At 40.0% G+C, this 21275-nt stretch overlaps 1 protein-coding gene across 15 annotated transcripts in view; it reads left to right on the top strand.

Annotated features, from left to right (window-relative positions):
* Positions 1–21275, top strand: part of AKAP9 (A-kinase anchoring protein 9) — a 209556-nt gene that overhangs the window by 115099 nt on the left and 73182 nt on the right. For all 15 annotated transcript variants that reach the window (XM_073333994.2, XM_073333991.2, XM_073333990.2 and 12 more), the window contains 7 exons: positions 1841–1937; positions 2757–2849; positions 5210–5569; positions 9292–9516; positions 11964–12104; positions 12559–12662; positions 15595–15803. In XM_073333994.2, coding sequence (XP_073190095.2) covers positions 1841–1937; positions 2757–2849; positions 5210–5569; positions 9292–9516; positions 11964–12104; positions 12559–12662; positions 15595–15803 — 1229 coding nt within the window. The remainder of the gene's footprint in view (positions 1–1840; positions 1938–2756; positions 2850–5209; positions 5570–9291; positions 9517–11963; positions 12105–12558; positions 12663–15594; positions 15804–21275) is intronic.

Below are 21275 nucleotides of genomic sequence, written 5' to 3'. Positions count from 1 at the left end.
GCTACCTATATAATACAAGCAGGACATGCATCTGACTAGGGTGTAACAATTAAAAGGGCAGCAAAAAAATTGTGACCAGTCTTCCAGCTGATGTCTGGCCCCATCTGGTTTCTCCAGAATCTCAGCACCTCCTCTTCTTTAGCCTGCACCCTAGTAGTCAAACCTTGACCATTGGCTTCCCCTTAATTTTATGTTGGTGGTAAGTAAACAATAGCAGCAACCAGAGCTTGGCAGAGGCTGCTAGTCTCAATAGGGCTTTAAAGGGCAACCCTCCTGTAAGGATGGGAGTCTGTATAACTGAAGGTAGGGAGTGTAGATATTGAGAAAAAGGACATGTGGCTGGGAGATGGAAGAGTATTCTGTGGAGGGAGGGTTGTAAAGTGAGTGGGACTGGGTAGGATGATATGGGGTAGGATGATGTACAGTGAATGAGGCAGGGGACTGGACACTGAACAAAGTGGATAACAAATATCTCCCTCATTCACTATGCTCTGTCCATCTTGTTCCCTAAATTACTAAGAAGTCCCATGGAAAATATTGTATATCAGCAGTTCCATTGCACTGTGACCCCCTTCTGACAACAAAAATTACTATAGGACCCCTGGAGGGGGGACAGAAACAGGAGCCTGCCTGGGTCATGCCACCTTGGTTGGGGAGTGCCAAAGTGGAAGCCCGAGGGCTACAGCTCCGAGCAACAGGCCTGTAACCTGAGCCCCTCTACCCAGGGCTGAAGCTGAATCCTGAGCCCTGCTGTCTAGGGCTTTGTCTTTGACTTTGGGCTCCAGCAACTCTAATGCCAGCCCTGCTGACCCCATTAAAATGGGGTCGGGACCCACTTTGAGGTCCTGACCCACAGCTTGAGAACTGCTGTTGTATATGATCATGTAATTAAAGACTATCATAATCCACATACCGGGGGGTCAGACTTTTCATACTTCATTTTGTAACCTTAGCATTTTTTTAATATTGGATGGAATATTTGATTCTTTTGAATATATACACAGTAGTCACACTTTTTTTTAAAAAACTTCTGTTTTGAAAGATTCTATCAGTTTGAGACAGCATCCGTATGCTTGCAATTGTGAATACTGGTAGAACTGATATCTGTCAAACTTGTAGAAACTTTTGAAGTGTGATTACTGTAGTATGTATTTGGAAAGTTTTATGACTCGCTTCCCTGGCCACTAAGTAGGATGGATAGAAAACATAGAATGGAGGTGGGAATGACATATTTAGATTTGCCTAGAGTAGCAGAATGTTTAGAAGTGCATCTGGTCCTATTTCATCAAACTTTGTTATTGATTTTGAGTGGAATTTTAAAAGTGTCTACGTGACTTAAGACAATAGGTCCCACTGAGATCAAGAGGACTTGTGTTCCTAAGTCGCTTAGGCTCTTTCAAAAATCCCAGCTTTTATGTTTAAGTTTAAATTGTCAAATTGTGTACTAACTAACATGCATAACTAAAAGTTTTTATTTTCATTACCTTTATCCTCCATCTCCCCTTTGCTCTTCTTGTTTGTCACATTCACTTATTTATTGTTTCAAATTAGACTGTAAAGTCTTTGGGCAGAGGCTCTGATTAGCTTTGTGTTTACACAGCATTTTTCTCAATGGGGCTGATACTGACTGGGGCATTTGGGGATTACTGCAATACAAATAATAAACAGTAATCATCATCATTTTGCATTTTACTATTAAAAGAGTACCACAGAATTTGTAAAATATGTGTCCTCTGACACTAGTTTAATTTTTTCTTATATAATCAGCTAGAGGTATTAGGAAACTGAAATGAATATCTTGTAATATTAATATGTTCCCCATCTTTCTTTTACATTTTAGTATATCTGAAGAGTCACAGGGAAACTCTAAAGACTTCATGCAGAAAATGACAAAAACTGAAAGTCTTCATCAACAAAGTACAGATACGGCAGTAGAGGTACTGTATAATTCAGTTTGCCTATCAACAATATTATGTGTTTTCAGCATAATTTAAGTACCTTGGGATATAAATATTTACACTTCAACAAGACATCATTGACATTTGGGAATAATGTTTTGGAGTAATAAACAAATGATAATGATAATCTCAATAGTTATATCATATGTTTGAAGTGAAACATGAACATGAGTTCAGCCCATGATCAAGAAACAAATGAAAGTCCGATTTAAGTGTTTACAAAACATATCAAAGAAAATGTGTGTGTCATAGAAATTATGATGAGCAATAATCTTAGCTTTCATTTTAAAAAAAAGTTTCTAGCCCTGGTTGCAGAGGAAAGTTTGAAAATTTAATTCTTAAAGGCTCAAAAACCAGACAGCAAATAAAAAAAATCCAAAACTTTTAAGCCACCCTTAACATTTGTTGAGACCAGACTCATGATTTTTGAACTTTTGGGATTGGCAGTACTGTATTTCAGACTTGTTTGTAAGGCTCAATGACCTAGTCATGTCCCTTCTGCCCTTACCCCAGCTTCTATGCTTCTGTGGGGGGGCAAACAGTGCTGGAGAACTGAACCACCACTTCATCTATTGCAATTTTAGCTTTTGTATCCGATTTTGGAGCCACAGTGAGGAAAATTCCCTTTTCCAACTCTTTTTCTTTGTGGACCAAGATTACTTAAACTAATTTACAGGTAACCTTTAATAAAAAAAAAAAAAAAAAGGTTTAGAAAATTCAGTATCCTAGCTGAAACTTGTAGAATTGAGAAAGTAAAAGCAAGAAACCATGAATTAATATTTCATATTTTTTCCTTAGTTTCCTAGTAAAATGGAATCAAAAGGTGATATGGACATTATTCAGCTGTTGGAAAAACAGTACCAAGGAAGATTAGAAGAAGAAATAGCTAAGGTATAACTTTATAGTAACAACTTTTTAAACATGTGTAATGTGGTTTTATTTACTGTTTTTTACTATTCAGAAAATTACAGAACAAATATATTGTTATAGTTATATTTATTTATGGGAAACTATCTTTTTCTGATTCTTAACAAGGGAGAACCTTTCAAAGCCTGTAGGGAATCTTCTGCTTTTGACACAAGCTTAACGTGATAAGTAGGCCCATACTAATCCGCTTTATTTTTCTTTTTTCACTCATTCCTTTAGCATACACCAGTTAATCCTTTTACTTTCTTAACCAATACCCATCTTCCAGGGGGTCCTGCCCCTAAAATCCTCTGTATAACCCTCTCAAAATCTTCTCCGTAAAGGAAAAGAGCAACTTAATCAGTCTAATCCAATTTTTTTGAAAGAGGTGTATGATTACAGTTGACTGGAAACTTAGCTAAGTTTAGAATACTTGGGCTGCTTACCTGGTTTGTTCCATTTTTATTAATTTTTATTTTTATAAAAGGAGAAGAGAACTGATTTACTTTTCTGTATATCTGTACAATGTGAATACATTTTCTCCTTGTGCACCAACTGACTGTATTTTCATTAGAGAGACAATGTGGATGAGGTAATATCTTTTATTGGACCAACTTCTGTTGGTAGAAGAGAGACAAGCTTTTGAGCCACACACAGCTCTTCTTTAGCTCTGGGATAGATACTCCGAGCATCACGGCTAAATGCAAAGGGGAGCAGATTGTTTCGCATAAGTAGAGCCCTGCAAATCCATGTATATCCGCTTATATCCATGGATATCTGCATCGATGGAGACGGATGATGTTGTATTATTTACCATCTTTGTGAATCGGATGCAGATCCAAATTTTTGTATCTGCACAGGCAGTGCTTAATTTGTGCTGGGGCTTGCCAGGGCTGAGCCCCAGCATCTCTCGACATAGCAGGTCATAGCCCTGGCACCGACTTACTCCTTTGAGTCTGTCAGCTCCCGCATGCAAGGAGGCTGCAGCTCCAGCTGTTACTTCCTGGCATGGGGAGGCTGTGGCTCCAGCTGCAGTGTTTAATTTGCACCAGGCCTTGCCAAGGCTGAGCCCCGGCACCTCTTTCATTAAAAATTAAGCACTGCGGGCAGGGCTCTAACTGTGAGTTAGGGTGCGGGTGCTGGTGTGGATGCAGATGCTTATAAAAGGTGGAGTGCAGATCGCGGGTCACATACAAGTTAATTATCATGGAAGCACATCGGATGCGGATCCACATTTTTGTATCGATGCAGGGTTCTAAGCATAAGTAGTTAGGACATATTCTGAGGGACCATTCAAGGTGCAGTGGCCCGTTAACAGTCTAAGGGCAAAAAGAGGGTGTTAGTGGGTTACAGATTGTTGTAATAAGCCATAAATCCAGTGTCTGTGTTCAGTCCATGAGTTATGACTGTAAGCTCCCAGGCTTGTCTTTTGAAAATGTTGTGCAGGTTTCCTTAGAGGATGAGGACTCTACTGGAGATTGTATAAAGAACTTAAATGAGACATTTCACATTTTACAGAAAGCCACTTTATCCAGTTGATGTCTAGGAAAACATCTGCAACTATAACAAAAGGTTTTGAAGAAAGTAGCAAGACACATAGTATGTCTGATCTATCAATCCTCATATCCTTTAAGAGTCTGGATCTTCATTCAGCCAAACTATCTTATCCTCACCATTACAAATTATTTATGAAAATCGGGAAGGGTGAGGGATTGAATGTCTTGCCACTTTCTTCAAAATCTGTTGTCATAGTTGCAGATATTTTCTTAGACATCAACTAGGTAAAGTAGCTTTCTGTAAAATGTGAAATGTCCCATTTAAGTTCTTTATACAATCTCCACTATGTCAGTTTTGTCATACTGCTGATGAAAAGAAATATCTCTCCTCATTGCAGAATTTATTTTCTGATCTTGTACTCTCCATAAGTACATGAAGGTTATAGTGAAAAAATAATTCATCTCCTTTCATTATGAGACAGCAGAAATAGAAAAAAAAAACAAGCGGGGGAAATCACTCAGTGAGATTAATAGGAGATAAATGTAGAACTAATAAAGTAATAACTTATCATATGGTTTGTAGTCATCCTGGGGAATTCAGGCAATGGGAGGTTATAGCTTCAAATACTATAGATAGTTGTATTTCCAATAATATATCTCACTTTATAATAGCATATTTAAAAATATGAATTTTATTTGCTAACTGTGTTGCTTTTTTACCTTTTAAATGTATTTATTTCCATGTAAAATTTATTTATTCATATTATTGATGGGTAGCAACTAGTTTTCTTCTACAGTTGTAGACGCTGCTATGTATGAACTTCTAAAGGTTGTTTTTATTTTTTTCAGGTTATTGTGTCAATGAGCGTAGCATTTGCCCAACAGACTGAACTGGCAAGAATGGCTAGACAAGAGGAAGAATCAGCACTATTGGTAGCACAAACAAAAATTGTTCATAAAAAGGAAGAATGTTTTGAAAGTAGGAAGAAGTGCACTGAAGATGAGCTAGACAACCATCTTATTAAGGAGAAGAAAGCAGACATTAAACATGCAGAAGAATTTAAACCACTTAGCAAGGAGCTGAGTGAAGAGTCCAGTGAGATTTCTTCTCTTGAAGAACAACTTGAATCAAGGGTTAAGCCTGGTTACATACTAGAACTGAGCAAGAATGAAATGAGGTTTCCAGTAAAAGTAGTGAAGGAAATATCAGTAAGTATATAAACATCCACCTGAGAAAATCTTTTGCTTTTCCCCCCCAGTACTACTAGGTAATTTAGGCCTAAAGTAATGGGGTTTTAAAAAATTGTAAATGGAAAAGAGTTAATTTTAACAGAAATGTTATGATTTATTTTAATGCTATGAAAATTAATATTTTATTTAGCAACTTGTGTGCTGTGTTTTAACCTAAATATTGTAGCATTACACTAATGTATGAGAACTGGAAAATAAAACTGAATATACTGAAAATGACTAATCCATTTTCATGATCAAAGCTTGTGAAATTCAAAAAAGTAAGAATGGCATAAACAGTGAAAAACTAGCTTGATTTTTAAAAATTATTTTAATATCAATAAATACACCTTACTAGTGACACATGAAACCTATATAAAGGGGATAAAATTGTGTAAATGTATTATTTTAACCCACCCATGTCCCTCTTGATATATAGGGGACATCATCTGAAAGGATAAAAGTGATAGCTAAAATATATTATTTTTAATAATCTCTGGGGGAGGAGAGGTATGTACAGAGCCCGCCATTCAATCCTAATAGCCAGGCATTTGGCAATTTACAAAGTGAAGATGGGGAAATTTTTACCCTATTGTGTTTACAGGGCTACTGCAGCTCAATGACAAAGATAGGTTATTCAACTCACTCCATTCTGAACAAGATAAGATTGTAAGATCCACAAAGTTGAGGGTCCTCTGCCCCATGTTATGCTCACTCATTGTGTGCTGCCACATATGGATCGTCTGCAGAGTGGAGCTACGCACAGTGTAGGAGGGTGCATATCTTTTACAGTCCCCTCAGACTGTGTCCCTTCACCAGCTTAAATAGCAAAATTATCCTGTTGTACTTCTTTTTGGAATCATGGAGACAGAGACAGTATATGTCCTGGAGAAAACTGAAATAAATATGTGGAAAAACGGATACCTGGAAAATGTTCATAGCAAAAGGTTAAGCTATGTCTGTAACAGAAATCTCAGCCAGCTTCCCTGTACACAATCCACTTTTAAGTAACTAAGCATGGAAATTGGTGTTAAAAGTTTCGTTTTTCCAATTTTTTATAATATTTCCATGGGTTTAGATTTAATCAAAATTGTATGTTCTTCTTCCTAGGGTGGAAACTATTGATATTTGTACAGCTGGGAGCTCATTAGGTTCAGTTTTAGGGGACGGTCAGCACCACTGATTAGTGAGAAAGCTTGATAATTAAGAATTGGCTGGAGTTATTTCCACCTCCTTTTTTTACAACAGAGATTACAATGTCAAGATAGTGAGTCCTCTGAATACTATATATCAGGGAATAAGAGACAGGAAAAAAATAAATGTGTCTGACAACAATTCTCTAGTTGTAAAGCATTATATAGGTGGAATTATAATTAATCTAAATTTTGTATTTCAAATAAGTAACCCTTCCACCTACAGAAAGGAACCAGTGAAACTTAGCTAGCCTAGTCTTCATTAAAATCTGATAGCACTGTATATAAATTTTGAGTGGTAGGATTCTCATATATTCATTCATAACTGGATTGAGATTTAATAATTTTTTATAGAGTAGTGAATTTGTTCTTTGGAAACTGTGTTTTGAGATTTGAAATCTCAGTTTCTATACAATGTTTAAAGTTCTAAACAAATTTATATTCTGTATTCTACTTGTAAAGATAAGTATTTGCAGAAAAGAGCTTCTGAAATTCATATTTTTACAAAGATCGTGTCCTAAAGAGCATAAAGTTGGAATTGTAAAATGCTCACTCTTCCATATAATTTTAAATAACATGAAATGTGCATGATCAACTCTTGTTATGAGTGCACGGTGCAAGCATTATCTATATTCTAATGTCTGTTGTTGTCACTTGAACATAGAATGTACATTTTCAAATACTAATTTATCACTATAAACAACAGTGTACAATAGGAGAACTCAGCCAAACAAATACTTTATACGCTATCCTGAAGACTTAAAAGTTAGAGCTGTGTGAATAACTGATGTTTTGGTTTGCTAGCAGTTCCAGAAAATTGGGAAAAATATTGTTTCAGGTCAACCCAAAACCTAAATTTATTAGAATTTTCAATGAATAGAAAAATGAGAAAAAAATTGTTTTGGGTCAAACAAAATGTGTTCAAAATGAAGGATTTGGTTTTAATAGATCTGGCATCTATGACTGTATTTTTTAATAAAAGCAAAGAAAATGAAGGGCTGTATTTACAAGGGGACATATGCACCACCCAGAAAATGGAGGAGGAGGCTCCCAATAACTCGGAGGCAAGGGCACTCATGTAGGAGATACAAGTTCAAATCACTGCTTTTGAGCAGGGACTTCAAACCCAGGTCTCTCTTATTCCTGGTGAGTGCCCTAACCACTAGGCTATTAGCTATTCTGTAATGGGTCTCTCTTAGTCTCTTCTGTTGAAGTTGTTGCACTTTGTGTACAATTCTTAAACATTCATTGGAGCAGAGAGTGGTAATGACTCTATAGCCTCGTTGCTCGGGCACTCACCTGGGAGTGGGAACTTCTGGGTTCCAGTCCTTGCTCCAGTGAAATTAATTATTTATACAAAGTGGAACAGCTTCAGCTGGAGAGACTGAGAGAGACCCAGCTCAGAATACCCAATATCATTGTTGTTAAGGCACTCACCTGGGATATGTGAGACCTGGGTTCAAGTCCCTAATCATGGGGCTCTTGGATATAAGGAGGGAGGGCACCTCCTCCTAATTTTTTTTGCACTCATGCAATTAACTGAAATGGACATGAATTTGCAAAATGTTTTGGTTGAAACAAAAATGCATTTTTCATTGGAAAAAATTTAATTGGAAAAGTCAACAAATTTCACCCATCTCTATTCAAGGTATAAGAGCACAGGCAGTTTTGTTGCTTGACAAAACAGAAGACTACAATACAAAAACAGAGGAATGTGTAGTTGCAATGGGCACATTTCAGATATAAACAAAAACTGTAACTGGAGTACCTCATGCAAGTAGTAGGCCATATGGATATTTTTGAATGTAGAATATGAGGAGGCTTTTGAAAATATGAATTGGGATCTATCCCAGGTATGGAAAAGTGTATGAGAAAGCAGTTAGTCAGAAGTGAGTCACACACACAAAGGAAACAGCTAGGAGCGATGCTTTTGGAGAACAAAAGAAGCAGTAGAGAGGAGAAGAGGAGAGTAATAGGTAGGAGTTGACTTGTGAAGTGCTTTGAAACTGAAGAAGAGAAACATTAATTTTATTCAGAAGAAAAAGGGAAGAGAAAAGTACAGAGAAATAAAGAAGAGTATATGAGATGTGGTCCAAGGAAGGTGATTCAGTGGTTGCATTTTCGATAGATTTGAGACGAGGAAGATAAAAGTGCAAAGCCTGAGTGCAGGAGGTTGCAATGAGGAAAGTTGGAGATAAGGGCAGGGATATTAATGTTACTTGGATAGAACTTTGTATATGAAATCCCTGCTCTCTCTCACCAACCCCAAAATATTAAACAGAGCTTAATATTTTTCTTTGTTTTGGAACATTACATCATTACATCTGTGTACTGTCTCTTAGTTGGGAGTATGTGATTCTTTAGCATTTATCCTTCCAAGAAGCAGGCAACAAGTTGATTTCTTGGATGATAGATGTTTTGATTTGTGCAAATCTTTTTGAAAAATTGTTTAACCATTTCATATATGTACCTGCATATAAAATGCTAATAACAATTCAAATATTACAGCCCTATCATGAGATGGCAACATCCAGTACAGAAACCTCAAGTCAGCTGTTGCTATATGAAGAGCGTTTGGAAGACATGCGGCAGGAACTTGTACGACAATATCAGGAACATCAGCAGGCAACAGAACTATTGAGACAGGGGCATATGCAGCAAATGGAATGGCAAAAAGAAAATCAAGAACAACTCCTAGCAGAGCTTGATAGACTTAAAGTTCAATTAGCTGAGGTAATGTAGGGTCTGGGGCAATGGCAGGGCAGAAGAGTGGACTGACAGCTGATCTTGCCTTTTTAAAAAAAAGAAAAAAAGAGTTCTCACCACAATCAGCCCTAAACTGTCATGGACTAGTCTTGGTTGGAGCCTCAAGCAGTTCAACCATCTTATTGTTGCTGGGAAGACATTTAGCAGCCTGATCTCCTACCACTGTCTGTACAGTGAAGCCTACCAAGTCAAGGGCATGAGGTTTCTGGGGCCAGCTTCCATTAACTTCCCTCTGTGTAAGTCTGGTCCCAGAGGGTTATCATTAATTGACCCACCCAGTGATTGTTGTCAGTGGAGTAGTAATCCATTGCTTCTTTTAGTGCCCTGTCCTCACTGCTATCGTTGGCACAGTGTTCCCAGGAATGACTGTTCACAGTCCAAACTTGGATCATGTATGGAGTGGGGCATTCCAAGAGTGGCCTGCACTGAGCCAACTCTGTTACTGCCTCTAATGCCATATTTCTTCCCTCATGCTCCCTTTTATCTCAAGCCAGATGCCCTGTCTTGTGGTGTAAAAAGCTGGTTCACATTGCTCTTCCACTGCATTATATGCTGCTTCCACCTGGGTCTCAGATAAAATGAGAAGAGTACCAATTATAGGAGACTCTGTGATCTGCCTGATTGGATCTGGTGTTGTGGAAGCTGCAAGGAGCTTCCATGCACTGGTGGGAGAAGGGTTAATATTCCCTCGGGAAGAAAGAAACCATTATGAGCAAGAGTGTACTCTCTCTGTTCTGCTTCCCAGCAGCCAAAAGATGTCCTCCTTCATTCCATTGGACTGTAAGGAGCTTGGCTTTGTAAAGTACAAATTATTTAAGTGGGAGAGGCAAGGATGTATGTTTACTATATTTTTTGCATTTCTAAAGTATAGCCACCCTAGAATCCAGTGTCCCAAACCCATACAATCTCCATAAAAAGGTATGTTAAAGGAACTCCTCTTAATTATCGGGGTCTCAGAAATTAGATTTTGTCTCTTACCAGACTAAGGACAAAACTCAAAACAATCCGTCCAATCGTACATTCACAGACTCACATATTACATTGACAGTGCATGTATATGTATTTGATGCGTTATCTGAACAATGTAACATTACAAAAATATACGAGAAAATAGTGAGAGGAAAACCCTAAAGTTCTTCAGTTATGTTCCACTATACTTGGAAGGTTCCACCTGATGCCTTATGCTCCTCCCATACTAGGTTTTTCCTCTGTCTACCTTCTGTCTGCTTTTGTGGGGGGGAGGGGAGTGTAATAGTGACCTGCTGTTCCCAATCATTGTGGTTGTAGGTGGCTGGTAAGCCTGCTTCTCCTTTCTGCAACTTCAGGGGTGTGGTTGGCAGGCATGCTTATCCTTTAGCCTATTTCTGGACCTCTTTCTATCCATTGTCCTGGAATTGTTCCTCTGGGGTACCGATATCTTCCCCTCCTCTGCACTGCCTCTTCTGTCTCCTTACACTCACATCTATACATTGCGGGAGCTGAAACTTCTAACCCTGGGGGGAGAGAGTACTTGTGTAATTTAGGTCGTTAGCTCCTCTGTTTTAATGTAAAGGATGTTTTTGCCATGAGATCTATGTTAGAATTAATATATAATTATTAAATCAGGAATACTTCTAGCTCCTCTAAATTTGGACCATAGCACTGGAAGGGACCTCCCTGATCATAAAGTCCAGTCTCCAGTAGGCAACCCAGTCACTTAATCCAGTTCATAAATTTGTCAAGCTCTATTTCCGCCTCCTCCCCTAAGTGCACCCCGGCTCTGCTCCTCCTCCTCCCTCCCAGTATCTCGTGCAAGCTGTTCTCCAGTGTGCAGGAGGTGCAGGGAGGGAGGGGGAGGAGTTGAGGGAGGAGTTGATCAACGGGGTCCGCAGACCCCATTTTGAGAAACGCTGAGTTAGGTTGTTTGCCCCCTACTCCTATTGGCAGGCTATTCCAGAGTCTTGCTCCCCTGATTATTAGAAATCTCCTTCCCTGTTTTTACCCTCAGCTGTAATTAGTTTGTTATACTATATTCTTTCACCTTTATGAAGATCTTTTATAAAAAGGACATATTATTTGGATAGTCTTATCTTCCATCCTCAATAATATACTACAGTGTATATATAATATATATATTATGAAGTTAAACTTGTAACTTCCAGTGTAAATATAGTGCTTTAAAAGAAGTACTTAAAGATTTATATGAAAATCTTAGATATACTTAAGCTACCAAAACGGCCAGTTAGCTCTCAGTTTCAGAAAGCTTTAAATTTGCTTTTAACCACTTAACAAAAGGAGCTGTATTTTCCTGGTGCAAAATATGTTGAGTATTGGAAGTGCCAGGAATCACTCATACCAGAAGATTAAAAACCTGCCTAATGTTAATGCTTTCCTTCTATTATTCATAGTATGTCCTTATGAAATTTCATTTTTAGAGTGTCTCAGTGGAGAATGACAACTTGGTTACAGAGAGAGAGAGAATGCTTTTAGAGGACCTAGAATTGTTAAAGCAACATTCTGTACCCGGAAGAGAGAAGTTGCATTGTGAGCTATGCAACAATAGTACGCAAACACAGGTAAATATGGACTTTGGCTACCTTAGGAGCCATGGAATGTAAATGCAGTAGGATTTCTTTTGTCTGCTGCCTTATGGGTTGGTTAAATAATGAGGAGGTGGAGTTTAGCTGCCTATCTTTTTACTTTAGGTAAACTCAAATTTTAATGTTGCTATAGCAACATTCAACAGAGAACCCAGAAACTGTTTATTTAGCATAACAAACTTCATTTTAACAGGCTCTGGCTTCGATCTCATGTTTTTTCCATCTACACATTAATGTGTTTTGCACTTCTTATCTTTCCTGGATGCCTGCAATTTCATGGAAAGGGATAGTTTTATTTCAAACAATATGTAATTTTTGCATAAATATTTTAATTTCGTAATGTAACCATGTATCAGAATACAATGTTGATTCCAACATGACAGGATTTTTGTCTTTTTTGTCTTCTCTACCTTTGCAAATACTTACTCAGAATGAAAATGAAAGCCAGACTGAATCAAAAGAGTACACCTTTGAGGGTGAAGACAGAGGAGGAAAGCCTGAAGAAATATCTTCAGATATTCTTTCAAAAGAAAGGTATTCAGAGCTTGTACTTGTTAAATCCAGACTTTCTTTAATTCAAAGTTTCTGTATTTATAGCTTTGTGAATCATATAATTATCTGATGTATCAGTCATATGCAATAAAAATTTATAATAAGTCAATATAGAATCCAAACCTCGATGCTTTTTGAGTGAAGCTAAATAATTTGTCACTTTCGTACTGTTTTATTTGAACGGCTATATTATAAAATTGGATTTCTTAAAAATGGTCTTGAAAATGATGTTCTGAGGCTATTTACTCCAAGTAGTTGAATCAAGCATTTAAATCATATTCCAATCATTGGAATTTATAAGGCTATTTCTTGGCTTATGCCACACATTCCTTACATACTGCTTGGATTGTGTACTCTACCTGAAACTCAGCCTTTTCTGTGTAGCTATATAATGGCAAATAAGGATTTTTTGATGTTTGCACATTTTCCTATCCATTTCATATACTATATAGGGCAATATATATTTTTACATTGATTTTTGTCAGTGTCCCAGTTATCTTTGAATATTCCTTATCTTGAACTTTTTATGTAAACTTTACAATAAATAAATACAAAGATGCTCACCAGAAACACAATAGCCTATTTTTCAATGTCATTATGTAATTTTAAATATTGCTTATACTACATGGCATAACTTAGACATTTTCAAAAAATATCGTCTGTGTAATTTAACTATTTTTTGTGCACAAATTTTGCTGTTCGTTTTATATTAAGCTACCAATATAATATTCTTACAAAACCTCCATAAATTACATTTATTGTTATAAAGTCAAAGGCTGCATTTTAAACATAAATTCATCTTGAGTTATGTCATTTTCCCCATCTCTAATTTCTGACTTCCAACCCTACCACATTCTCCCAATCTCCTTCCTCAGCCTGCATGTGTAATCGTGGCCACTAAGGTGTTGGCTCCCCATCATAATGAAGCACAGTCATTCTTTGAAAAAGTGAAGTGTATGAAATATAGTTAGTATACTGTACTGATGTAAATAAACTAATGTTTATTTTATAATTATGTAGCCATCGTATATAAATGAACAGACTGATGTGGTCTATATTTTCGAAGTACATGTTTCCAGTGCAAAATAAAATAATTTGTGCTGCTTTATTATCATCATATATTATCATAGCTGGACAATAATATTTATTTTCATGTTGTCCAAGTTGTGCAACTAGCAAATTTCTTTTTCCTCATGTGAGGAACCTCTCAGGCAGTGGCTTTCAATCTGTGGCCCACAGACCCCTGGGGGGCTCCACAAACTAAGTCTAAGTTTTCCAAAGGGGTCTGCACCTCCATTCAAAAATTGTTGTGGTTCCACAAATGAAAACAGTTTGAAAACCACTGCTCTAAGAAACTCAAACTATAACCATGACCTTTAATAACTTTTATAGTTCTGCTTTTTAAAGTGATTATAAAAATACTTTACTTACTTTACTCTGCAGGTCTACTCCTAGGGTAAAATACTGGCCCCAATTAAGTCAATAGCAAAGCTCCCATTGACTTCAGTGCAGTTAGGATTTCATTCACCCCCTTCTGTGTATTCTGAGTCATAGTTGCTTAATTTAATGTCAAAAATAAATGTTGACTGTTTTTAACTCCTAATAGCACTGCTGAGCCAACACAGACATGGATGTGTATGAAGGGAAAGGACCCAGCTTCACTGGTTTTTGAAGGGTTGGTTTTGAAGGGATGGTAGAAAAAAATGTATTTTTACTTGTAAATTAAGAAATGTGTTAAGGAAACCTGTGGTTCTTGACACATGTGATGTCTCAAAATGTCATTTTTAACAGTCATTTTTCAGAGCAGGACTTTACTTTAAAGAAGTTCCCTTTTGGTTGACCTTGTGCTCATGGAACTGCACAGTGCTTAGAATGTTGTTGTTGGGTCCCATACTGTTCATCCAAAAGGACTGTAATCTGCCTGTGTCAGAGTGGGTAGTGGATATGCAAAGTAGCTTCCGTTAATCCTTACTTCGTTGTCAACGAACCATTTGTAGCTGTGGTATATCAGCCTTCTGTTGTACAACTCCACATGGAATAGGATTTTTTTTTTTTAATTGTTTGCATTTGGCCCATCAAGGCGTATTTCAGTGGGGAAGAAAGACAGTTGAGGAGAAGACAAACTTCACTTTTATTAAATGATAACAAATATTTTTTTGTGAAGAGACTGAAGTTTTGTGATTTTTACAGAACTGGTGTGAGGTTACATTTTACTCTGTTTTATAGACGTTGTCAATAACTTTGCACAGAGCTAATACAAATTCTACTTTAATATTACACTACTTTGCAAAGGACAAAAGTTATGGTTTATCTTTTTTGGTAATATTAGCCAAAAGTACTTTGTCTGAAGTACAAATCTCACATCATTGTTGAGCCAATGTGACGTGTAGGCTAGTGAGAAGCAGTAGTTTCAGACACTAGAAGCATCCTAAAGGGTCCATGTACCTAGACACAAATATTCAAGTTGGAGAATTCTGCATTGTTTTCACTAGGCAGACTATCCATGTAGTCTTTACTTGTGTTTTACAGAGCAATAGTGCATCACTGGCCAATCCATATGAAACCTGATAAGGAGGAAGGGCTTAAAATGTGAATGCCTACAAACATGGCACTGCTATCTGTATTTACAAAAAGAATTACTAGGAAGTTTTTCCTCATAATTATAGCTTTTTGTAGTTATTTAATATAACAGTATGTAATATATTTTTAATTGATTGAGTATGGACTAATATAGATGTGCTGATGTAGCATTTATGTGACTTATGTACTTTCCTATCTTAAACCAAAATCCTAGTATCACTGAATCAATAGCAAAACTTTCATAGTCTTCAGTGGGACCTGGTTTTGGCCCCACAAAATAGAATGTGAGGGAAAAAAATGTTTTGATTAGTTTCTATTTCATTTATATGTACAGGCATGCTCTACAGAAGGCTAACAACAGACTCCTGAAGATTCTGTTAGAGGTTGTGAAGACAACTGTAGCTGTAGAAGAAACGATTGGTCTTCATGTCCTTGGATTACTGGATAGACCTGGGAAAGACCCTCCTTCTTCTAAAACTGTTCTATGGGAGGCGGAGGCAGAGCAGTCAGTAAAGCCCTGTGTCCATGTGGGATTTGAAAAAGGTACTGGTTGCATGTTTACTTCTAACTTCATATCATCTAGAAGACATGTAATATGCCAGGTCTTTTTACTTGAAAAGTAAGATTTTTTTTTAACTCATGGTAAGTTAAAGGGCAGGTATATTTAAAAAAGAAACGAACAAAAAAGAAAAGAAGTGTATGATATACATGGCATCTCCATTTGATATCCATCAATCTAATCTATCTAATCAATCCATCAATCTAATCTAATCTAATCGCCTTCTATGATGAGATTACTGATTCTGTGGATGAAGGGAAAGCAGTGGATGTATTGTATCTTGACTTTAGCAAAGCTTTTGACACAGTCTCCCACAGTATTCTTGTCAGCAAGTTAAAGAAGTGCAGGCTGGATGAATGCACTATAAGGTGGGTAGAAAGTTGGCTAGATTGTCGGGCTCAACGGGTAGTGATCAATGGCTCCATGTCTAGTTGGCAGCCGGTGTCAAGTGGAGTGCCCCAGGGGTTGGTCCTGGGGCCGGTTTTGTTCAATATCTTCATAAATGATCTGGAGGATGGTGTGGATTGCACACTCAGCAAATTTGCGGATGATACTAAACTGGGAGGAGTGGTAGATACGCTGGAGGGCAGGGATAGGATACAGAGGGACCTAGACAAATTGGAGGATTGGGCCAAAAGAAATCTGATGAGGTTCAATAAGGATAAGTGCAGGGTCCTGCACTTAGGACGGAAGAACTCAATGCACAGCTACAGACTAGGGACCGAATGGCTAGGCAGCAGTTCTGCGGAAAAGGACCTAGGGGTGACAGTGGACGAGAAGCTGGATATGAGTCAGCAGAGTGCCCTTGTTGCCAAGAAGGCCAATGGCATTTTGGGATGTATAAGTAGGGCATAGCCAGCAGATCGAGGGACGTGATCATCCCCCTCTATTCGACATTGGTGAGGCCTCATCTGGAGTACTGTGTCCAGTTTTGGGCCCTACACTACAAGAAGGATGTGGATAAATTGGAAAGAGTCCAGCGAAGGGCAACAAAAATGATTAGGGGTCTGGAACACATGACTTATGAGGAGAGGCTGAGGGAACTGGGATTGTTTAGTCTGCAGAAGAGAAGAATGAGGGGGGATTTGATAGCTGCTTTCAACTACCTGAGAGGTGGTTCCAGAGAGAATGGTTCTAGACTATTCTCAGTGGTGGAAGAGGACAGGACAAGGAGTAATGGTCTCAAGTTGCAGTAGGGGAGGTTTAGGTTGGATATTAGGAAAAACTTTTTCACTAGGAGGGTGGTGAAACACTGGAATGCGTTGCCTAGGGAGGTGGTGGAATCTCCTTCCATAGAAGTTTTTAAGGTCAGGCTTGACAAAGCCCTGGCTGGGATGATTTAGTTGGGGATGGGTCCTGCTTTTGAGCAGGGGGTTGGACTAGATGACCTCCTGAGGTCCCTTCCAATCCTGATATTCTATGATTCTATATGAATCTTTAGCGCATCTGGCACATAAATATCTTGCGACGCCAGCTATAACAGTACCATGTGAACTCCTGTTCTCACTTTCAGGTGAGGTAATTAAGAAGCAGGCAACATTATCTCCTGCAAATCTAATGAACTTGTTTCTTTTAGTGATTAGCTGCACAAGAAGTAAGACTGAGTGGGCTTGTAGGCTCCAAAGTTTTACATTTTTTTTGTTTTTGAGTGCAGTTATGTAACAAAAAAACTACAATTGTAAGTTGCACTTTCATGATAAAGAGATTGCACTACATTACTTGTATGAGGTGAATTGAAAAATACCATTTCTTCTGTTTATCATTTTACAGTGCAAATGTTTGTAATAAAAAATAATATAAAGTGAGCACTGTGTACCTTGTATTCTGTGTTGTAATTGAAATCAATATATTTAAAAATTTAGAAAAACATCCAAAAATATTTAATACATTTCAATTGGTATTCTGTTGTTTAACAGTGCGATTAATAGCAATTAATTTTTTTAATCATGATTAATTTTTTTGAGTTAATCACGTGAGTTAACTGCAATTAATTGACAGCCCTAAAAATTAGACATAAAAATACAAAAGTGTCACAGCACACTATTACTGAAAACTTGGTGTAAAATATATATATTTTATAAATTATGTAAATAAAAAAATTATTCAAAAAACCCGCCAGCACTGAAGCCCAGAGACAAGCCCCATCGTGAAAGCAAGAAGCACAAGAGACACAAGAGTAGGTCCCCATAGGGGACTGCTCATAAACTCAGCGTTCCCTCCCTATGCCACACCTGGTCAGATGAGACGTTAAATGCAGATCCCATGGGAGTGCCACTGAAGGCCCCCTTGGCTGGGGGGGTAAAGCCAAGCGAAAGCGGAATCCATCATTACCAGCGGTCACCCTTGTACCGAAGGATTCAGACCACCTGGCTGCTAGCATGACACCAACGGTTCTGTCTCGCTTACCGGATAGACCAACTCTTCCAACTTCACTGGGTCCCTCTGGAGTCTCAACCGGGTGCCCCATGGACCCCTGGCCACACTGAGACATTCCTCACAGTGGAGGAGATGATTCTACTATATCCACAATCTCCACTTCTCTCAAGCCCTGCTCTTATCCAGGATACTACCACACTCGAATATGGACCTTTGCTCCTTCTGCAAGAGAAGCCCATCTCTCATGCGCTGCACTGCAGCCCTCAGGCACCAACAGTCTGGCCACCGATGGAACCATCCTCTGACTCCAAGGAGTGCTGGGACATGGCTCTGCCGCCATCCCCACTGCCACACAGGAGCCCAGACATACATCTCAGACCTCCTTATCCTCCTGCTTACGACCTACCCAGGGATGCCTGGTACTCCTTCCTAGGGGCCCGCCCAGACTAGTGGACCCCTCATTCTCACCCTATTGGGGGCCCTGGGACCTGTACAAAAGGCATCCGGAGTCATCCCAAGGGTCCTGCCAGGCTTCCCCTGTACTCCCTCCTGCACTGTCGGTATACAAAAAGGAGGATGTCAAGTCAGTACTGCCGGTCCCAACCGGAGCTCCTCGTCACTGGAGGAGGCAATCATCCCCCTCCTGCTCTCTCTGCCAGATCATCACCAGCAGTATCAAGACCTGCTGAGGAGGGTGGCCACAGACCTGCAAATTCCATTGGAGGAAGTCCAGGACCCAAACACCTCCTCCTGGACATTCTCCAACCACAAGGACCTTCAAGAATGGCACTCCCGATAACCAAGGCCATCCTAGAACCAGCTCAATCGGTGAGGCACACATCAGCCTTTTGCGCCCCCACACCAAAGAGAGCAGAGAGAGCATAGGCGTCTAATCAGTGTGTGCTCCGGGGCTGGAGCACCCACGGGGAAAAATTGGTGGGTGCTCTGCACCCACCAGCAGCCAGGCTCACCACCCCAGCTCACCTCACCTCCGCCTCCTCCCCTGAGCGCACTGCATCCCTGCTTCTCCTCCCAGCACTAACAAGCTGTGGGAGGGAGGGGGGAAGAGGCGGGGCCGGGTCGGGGATTTGGAGAAGGAGTCCAAAAGGGGCAGGGAGGTGGAGTTGGGGCAGGGACTTTGGAGAAGGGGTTGGAATGGGGTCAGGGGCGAGGGGGATTGAGCACCCACTGGTGCCAGGAGAAGTTGCCGCCTGAGAGAGAGAGAGATTTTGTGTCGGCTGACGGGACAATTTTTTTATTTATGCACCCGATTCCCAAAAACGTGGTCATCCAGGCAGCTGCTGATCCCTCCCACCAACTGATTCTTTAAAAGGAAGCAAATGCTGTTGTCCTTAATGGTGCATAGAGTGCATTCCTCCTCAATACCAGGGTAGAGGTGTTTATTCAGCAGACTTCCTCATCCTGAAAAATGACGCTGGACAGCATCCCTTCCTCAATCTCTGACTACTAGATAAGTTTATCAGGAAGACCTAATTTTGAATGCTAACGCTGGCATCGATCATCCCCTACCTCCACCAGGGAGCATGGTTCATGGCTCTCAACATAGAAGATTTTTACTTCCATGTGGACATCCACCTGTCGCATTTCAGGGTGGGGCACCAACACTTCCAATCTTAGGTATTCTCATTCAGCATTGCGACAGCACCACAAGTATTCATGAAGGTCTTTGCGGTGGTAGTGGGCCAGAGGAGGAACCTAGGATACTCCGTATTCCCCTACCTGGATGACTGGCTCCTGATGACACACTTGCAGCTGAAAGCTCTCTCGGCAATCTTCAAAACCTCCTATTATTCCTGGGTATCTGCGTCACCGAAAACATATCTATTTTCACACCCACACAAACAAATACACTTCAGAGGGGCAATACTGGATTTGATTGCTGCACGAGTCTTCCTCCCAGCGGATCATTTCTCTGCTATTAATGCCTTCATTGCTCATCTTTGCTATAGGCTTTGCACCATGGTCCGCCAATGCCTGTCTCTCTCGGGGCATATGGCAGCCTGCACTTATGTGTTTATGTACAAACTGGGTTGTACATAAACATACTAGAACTCAGGGCAGTCCATCTCGTCTGCAAAGCCTTCCTTCCGCTGATATGGTCCCTTCACATTCAGCTTCTGTCTGACAACATCTCTGCTGTTCTAAGTCTGTTCGGCTATGGAACTGGTGCATCAGGAGGCAGGTGACAATATATGCTACATACCTGCTGGGCACCCAGAATTCTCTAGCCAACAGTCAGCAGAACACTACACATAGACCATGAATGGCAACTGCACAATGTAGTCCTCAATGATCTCTTCACCCAGCGAGGAGCCCCTTGTTGGGACCTCTTTGCATGTCAACCGAATCAAAAACGTCCCTGCTATTGCTCCAGGGCAGCTCTAGACAGGGGCCCTGGGGAGATGCTCTCCTCATCTCCTGGACAGGTGACCTCCGCTGTGCCTTTCCCCCCATATCTCTACTGTCTCAGGTTCTTCACAAGATTCTCTGGGACAGGGCCAACATCATCCTCATGGTGCCCTACTAGCCCTGGCAGTTCTGGTTCACTGACCTCCTGAAACCTTTTGCCTGACTAGTCAGGCTCTGGGCATTCCCGGATCTCCTTATGCAAGATCGGAGCAGACTCCGGCATCCCAGCCTGGACTCCCTTCACCTCACAGCCTGGTATTTAGAATGGCATTGAGTATAGTCCATGAGTGCTCCGCCCTGGTTCGACAAATCCTCACCCAAAGCGGGAAAACTTGCTGTCTCACAAAGTGGCAGTGCTTCCTGGAGTGGTCTCGCTGCCATTACCCCTCTCTGGACACGGTGACCATCCCAGTTGTGCTGGACTACCTACTTACCTTCAAAACATCGGGCTTAGCTATCAGCTCTATCCGGGTACACCTGGCGGCACTTACTGCCTTCCTCCCACCAGTGGAGGGCACCTCCATCTTTACACACCCCACAACTGTGTGCTTCATGAAGGGCTTGCTCAGCACCTTTCCACCAGTTGTGAAGCTCCTGTCTCCATGGGATCTTAACCTTTTTTTTTTCTGCCCTCACAAGACTGCCCTTCG

The sequence above is a fragment of the Lepidochelys kempii genome, chromosome 2, assembly GCF_965140285.1.
Source record: "Lepidochelys kempii isolate rLepKem1 chromosome 2, rLepKem1.hap1, whole genome shotgun sequence".
Lineage (NCBI taxonomy): Eukaryota > Metazoa > Chordata > Testudines > Cheloniidae > Lepidochelys > Lepidochelys kempii.
Note: the sequence above shows the minus strand (reverse complement) of the source record. Positions and strands in the feature narration are given on the sequence as shown.